At 31.1% G+C, this 6,017-nt stretch overlaps 1 protein-coding gene across 1 annotated transcript; it reads right to left on the bottom strand.

Annotated features, from left to right (window-relative positions):
* Window positions 1-1,683: 1,683 nt before the first annotated feature.
* Window positions 1,684-4,577, bottom strand: LOC114743268 (ent-kaurenoic acid oxidase 2-like). The gene is made up of 9 exons (XM_028931472.1): window positions 4,472-4,577; window positions 4,059-4,290; window positions 3,496-3,973; window positions 3,111-3,377; window positions 2,821-2,910; window positions 2,625-2,703; window positions 2,414-2,520; window positions 2,169-2,290; window positions 1,684-1,777 (listed from the first exon to the last, which is right to left on the bottom strand). Exons 1-9 carry the CDS (start codon window positions 4,575-4,577, stop codon window positions 1,684-1,686), a joined length of 1,575 nt encoding a protein of 524 aa, XP_028787305.1.
* Window positions 4,578-6,017: the final 1,440 nt, after the last annotated feature.

The following is a 6,017-nucleotide window of genomic DNA, read 5'->3' as shown; positions in this document are numbered from 1 at the left end:
ATATTTAATAATCAATACCATTATATCATTTTCAATTTGTCCATATATATCCGTATATACTTGGAGTAAACATTTGAATACATACATCCAAATCTGTCTTCATAAATGAATATAAATGAATTACTGTCACAACTATATCTAATCAAATCAATTAAAAATCACTACTTAAATAGAGCAAGAATTATACAACAAAAGAATAAGAGATGCGTTCCATAACTTTTCTAAAGTTAAATTTCTATGAGCATTCCTCAGAGATAATATACTTGTTCTCCATTATGCCGGAATGCTCAAAACAGATTTGAATTTGAATAAGTAATATAAGAGAAATTTGCACAAACAAGTCAAAAATTTAGGGATTAAGTCGTATAGACTAAGTTATAAATTGAAAAAAAAAAAATAGTAGTTGGAACCGCAACATGAGTGGCAGGCAAATTACGGCTAGCATAAATTGGTCAGCAAAACTTATATTAATATTTTACCATCTATTTTGTTTTATTTTTCCATATACTCCCTCTAGTCTTTTTTCCCCCAACAAGATTGAAATAACTGAATTAAATAGTTTAAGAAATTTTTTAATATTAGTTAAAAGTAACAAATATGTAAGAAGTATGTACCAACAAAGAGTTGGTCTAGCGGTGTATAGCTCTGCTATATCCTTATGGGTCTTAAGTTGAAGTCCTAGAGGAAACACCTTTATAGGGGAGGAGAAGCCACAAACCCCTGACCAAGATGATGATGTAAAAAAATATGTAAGAAGTGTACTTTTCCCCCATCTAAATTTATCATTATTTTAACATATATAAATTTTACTTAACAAAACTGCATTTTAAAATCATTAATAAAATATTTTCAACGGTATTAAAATTGAGAATAAATTAAATGTAGGTTTTGAGAATATAAGGAAGTCCTCTTATCAGAGGTAAAGTAAGGTAAATGTATTTTGTTCTCACACATTATTAATAACACATCACATTTTTAATTCCAAATTGATGAAGTAATTTTATAAGAAGCGAATTTTAGAACATTGGAGTAGTAGTTTGGAATAATGGTGTGATTCATATGAGATTTAAATTGATTTGTACATGTACATATGAGCTAATTCATATGTTTATTAGATAAGAATAAACATAGAAAAAAAATGGCTTTCGTGTTATTAAATCTTATATGGCAAAGTTAAATGTTATACTTTGGCCAAAAGAATAACATATACACATAATTGGACTTTTATTTTTTAATTTAATGTATGCCCTGTTCTCTTTCCCACAATGTGATCTCATAGTTAAGACTACCTCACGATCTGATTTAAGATACAAGAGTTTAAAAAATTATTATACAGAATATATGAAACATAGAGAACCAATACTCGATAACGATTTCTATAGATATTCTTTTTGGAGCACTAAATTATAAAATATCATTGAATACAGGATAGATTTTCCTGATCATCAATTATCATCACCATCATCATCATCCTTTTTGTTTTGATAATCAAGCATCAGCCATGCAAAAGTTCATTGCACCTATATATCATCAAGAAGTCCAGAATACTTTTATTATGATGATCATCAAGACACATGGGGATCTACATAGAACACACACATATAAAGAGTAAATATATTGTTTAATATGAAGCCATAAACGCTGAAACTAGCGTATTTTATTTATTTGTCCGTCCCGGAGTGATCATGCGACTTTGTGAATCCTTGCCACGCAGTTATCAACAGGCCTGGTATGTGGGAGGTACATCACAGGACTCTTAGGATTCAGTTGTTCAAGCCTGCCATACCAACAAAGACATTAATTATTAATTACATCAAAATTTATTGATTGTTTATACTCCTCCAGTCCTTAATATAAGGCCCATTTAACTAATTTGATTAGATTAAGGAAGTTAGGTAAGTTAGTTAATTATAAAAAAAGTGACACATTTTTCCTAAAATACCATAATCATCTTTCTTAATACCCCCTCTCCCTCTTCTACTTAATTATGGTTGAGAGAATATCTATAGGGGTAATCTAGAGAAAATTGATAAATATGAGAAATGTGTCTTATATTTAGGACCAAAACCAACTCAAGAATTGGGTTCTATATTAAGGACCGGAGGAGTACAATAATTGCTTATATAATCTTAATGTAGAAATTGAAAAGTTAATGAGTGTGTATGTACTGATAGTTGAGAAGGAAGTGATGAAGAAACACAATAATTTCCAACTTTGCAAGCTCATTTCCAGGACAGAGTCTACTTCCTGCTCCAAACGGCATAAACTCTGTGGCTTTTGGGACAAAATTCTATAATACACAAACATAAAATAAATGGTTAAAAGATATTATTATGACTGAATGTTATTAGAAATATATAATATATGTATGTGTGTATGTGTGTGGGTGTGTGTGTGTGTGTATGGAACTCACATCCCATCTGGAAGGATTGAATTCCATGGGATTTGGATATATCTTAGGATCAAAGTGAATAGTTCTGAACCAAGCAAGGGCTCTCCATCCTTTTGGGACAAGGTAGCCTGTAGAATTTTAGATTAGTTAGTAGCGCCAAAAACAAAAAGCAATGCACGCCATTTGACAAATTAGAACTAGATGATTCAAAATCATAAGGATGGGAACCAACCATTAATATTCACATCTGATTTTGCTTCTCTGAAGACAGTCAATGAGAACGTAACCAAACGCATAGTTTCATCAATCACCTGTATATGCAATGTAAGAAATAGATATAACACATTATATTGGAAAATGATAAATATTAAAATATGGTGATATCAGTAGTGTTTGTTTGAGTGTACACGCAATAGATTGATATATACCTTAGAAAGGTATTCCATTTGTCGAATTTCCTTAAGTGTCAACCCACTCTGTGTTGGAGGCCTTCTTCTAATGATTTCTTCTTGCTCAACCTACATAAATAATCAATGCATATATTAGTTGGAGTTAAATATTGGAGTGAAAAATACATTATATTCGCCTTAATTTTTATCTATGCAAAAGAACTTGTAATTTAGGAATCAATTGTAACTTAATTTCAAAATAGCGCAGTTGAAACAAATTTTCCAGAACTTTACAATATTTTAGAACTGGAAGGGCAAGTTGATTGTACCTTGGCCTTTTGGAAAATTTCAGGGTGTCGTTGAAGGTAAACTGTTGCCCACATAGTAGTATGACCTGAAGACTCATGACCAGCATTCAAATACATTAACATAGTATCAATGATTTGTTCATCGTCCAATTTGTTTCCATTTTCATCTTCCGCATTCATAAGACCATCAATCATGTCTCTGGATTTTTTATAATAAACGTTTTCCTTCCTTTCTTTTCTTCGCTGGTCGACAACACTTTGAAATACAGCCACTAGTTTTTTCCTAGCCTAGAAAATAGAAAACAAAGTCATAAATAATTTCAAGTAAAAATAATTTCAATAAATAGAAAACAAAATCATATATATATACTGCAATTTATTATAGAGTAAAACTGTACAAACGTACCTTGAGGGCCTTATGATATGCAAATCCTGGAAGATTGATTTGCATAGCTCTAACGCCAAGATTGAGGTCAGTGTACTCTTTTTCCAAATTATGCATCACAGCATCTCCCTCAGAACCTAAGAAAATATGCATGATGATGCGAAAGGTAAATCTTCGTAGCTCGGTGAGAAACTCAATCTCTCCCATCTTACTCCATTTCTCTAGCGAAGATATGGCAATATCTTCAATTTTGGTCAAGTAAAAGGATAAGGCGTCCATGCCATTGATGGAAGCAGAAGTCAAACGCCTTAGACGCTTGTGTTCTTCATAGGGGATTGAAATGAACGATTTCTTTCCCATTAGCTCCACTGTTGAAGCAGGCCAACCAGGCTCAAATTTGTCATCATCCATCAAAACCTTCTTGCATCCTTCTGGCGTTGTCACAATAACACTTGGAAACCCAAACATCAATGCCTTGTATATGCCAGTGTTGCCATATCTACATTATTAAGTTCCAATAATAAATCAAGAATCATAGAGAATCGAAAGAGAGAGAGAGAGAGAGATTATATATGTATACTAACTTTTTGACGAATGAGTCGACATAGGAATCAGGGCGACCATACTTGAAGGCCAAGAGAAAAGACCACATATTGCCAATGATAGGCAATCCCATATCTCCAGGAGGCAGAGAGTACTGTTTATCACCTAAGGGACGCTCATGGATCCACCAGTTCACATTCTTCAGAAGCCATCTCAGCACCATAAGACCACCGAAGACTGCCACAGCTAGCATCAAGGGAGCCATTTCAATGGCTATTTGGTGGAACCACTGTTAGAGAATATTTATTGCTTGAGAGGAGTTGTGGGTCTCTCTTGTTTGTGTTCTACCTCTATTTATACTAGTGCCAGGCAAACTAATTGGTTCTTCTTTTGGTAATTTTTATAATATTATCTTCTATTTAAAACTTTTAATTTCTGTGGAATTAGAAGATACACTGCATTCTTTTCTCGTAATAAACAACTTTAACTATAATGTCCTGAGATGAGTCAATTAGGCATGCTTTTAGTGCATTGTGCAAAGGTTCATAAATGAGATTCATGCTGGTCGAAAAAAATAAATGAGATTCATTGTTCATTAATATTGTCCTTATGCATATAATAGACAAGGTTGTTAAATTTACGAGTTTAAACAAATTCGTGATAATGATATAAACTCGGATTATAAATTCAGATCGTAAACTCGTAAGAGTTTATTTTTATTAATAAATTGGTATTAAAAGTATGTAATCAAATAATTAATATATAAAAAATGAGAACAATTTTATTTAAATATATTTTAAATTTAAATAATTAAAAATAAATTCATCAATGTTCATAATTTATCACATTCAACAAAGAAATTTTTATAAAACTCATATATAAGTCCCTAAACATAATCAAATCCAAAAATTTATCACAAGTTTAAAAATAAGTTAACACGATTTTGTAAGTTAAAAATGTAAAAACAGTAAATTCAGTAAATGAACTCGTAAGTTTAACCGAATTTACAATAATCAAGAGTTTAAGAGTAAATCAACACGATTTTGTTAGCTGAAAATGTAAAAACGTTAAACTCAGAGGGTCAACTCGCGAGTTTGACAAAAGTGATAATAGATACTCCTCCGGTCCTAATTATAAGACCCAATTGACTTATTTGAGGAAATTAAGGAAGTAAGTTAAGTTGGTTATTTATAATAAATAAGTGTTGTCTTTCCTAAAATATCCTTGCTAATTAAGTATATTGGCTAAAACTATCATTATTAGAAGGATCATCTTGGAAAAAAATGCATAAATATAAGAGACAAAATGGATTGGGTCTTATAATTAGGACCAAATAAAAAGTCAAATTGGGTCTTATAATAAGGACCGGAGGAGTATTAAATGTGTTTGACAGGCATGAGAATATAGTCTATTGTTTAAATTCAGCGGAGACTTTTTTATTTCTTCCCCCGGTCAAATTCAGCATCGACATAATCCGTAGTTGTTGAACGCAAAATAAGTATCGACAGAAAGCTTCTTAAAATAATTTTTTTAGCGTATTTATTTATTTTGGTTTTATTGTAGAAGTTTTTAATGCTTGGTGTATCTTTTTTTTAGCTAACTGAATGGCAGTGGAGCACTTCTTCCCATCATAATATAAGAAGTTGGTTAGAAGAAAATTTTGTTTAAAATATAAAAGGTTGGCAGGATAATTAATGATACTTTTTCACTTTTAACCCTTGTTACAAAGAGGAGAGAGAGTTTGAAATACAGGAAAAATGAGAGAGAATTTTCCAATTACATTGTTTAATAAAGGCAAAATAGATAATTTTTATCAATTTGAAATAAATTTAATAACCTAATATTTTTTGGTTTGTGAAAAAACTTAATTAACTTCTTATATTATAAACGGGGATGAGTACTAGAAGCTATGACGTCAACAGTTAATTTATTGGATAATCCAATGAATGAATTTAAAGTTTTTCACATGTATTGATGACTAATTAATTTGCCCAATATGA

This window comes from Neltuma alba, unplaced genomic scaffold (genome assembly GCF_004799145.2).
Source record: "Neltuma alba isolate B1F8T4 unplaced genomic scaffold, ASM479914v2 tig00003988_pilon, whole genome shotgun sequence".
NCBI classification, from domain to species: Eukaryota; Viridiplantae; Streptophyta; class Magnoliopsida; order Fabales; family Fabaceae; genus Neltuma; species Neltuma alba.
This window is presented reverse-complemented; position numbering and strand designations above follow the sequence as displayed.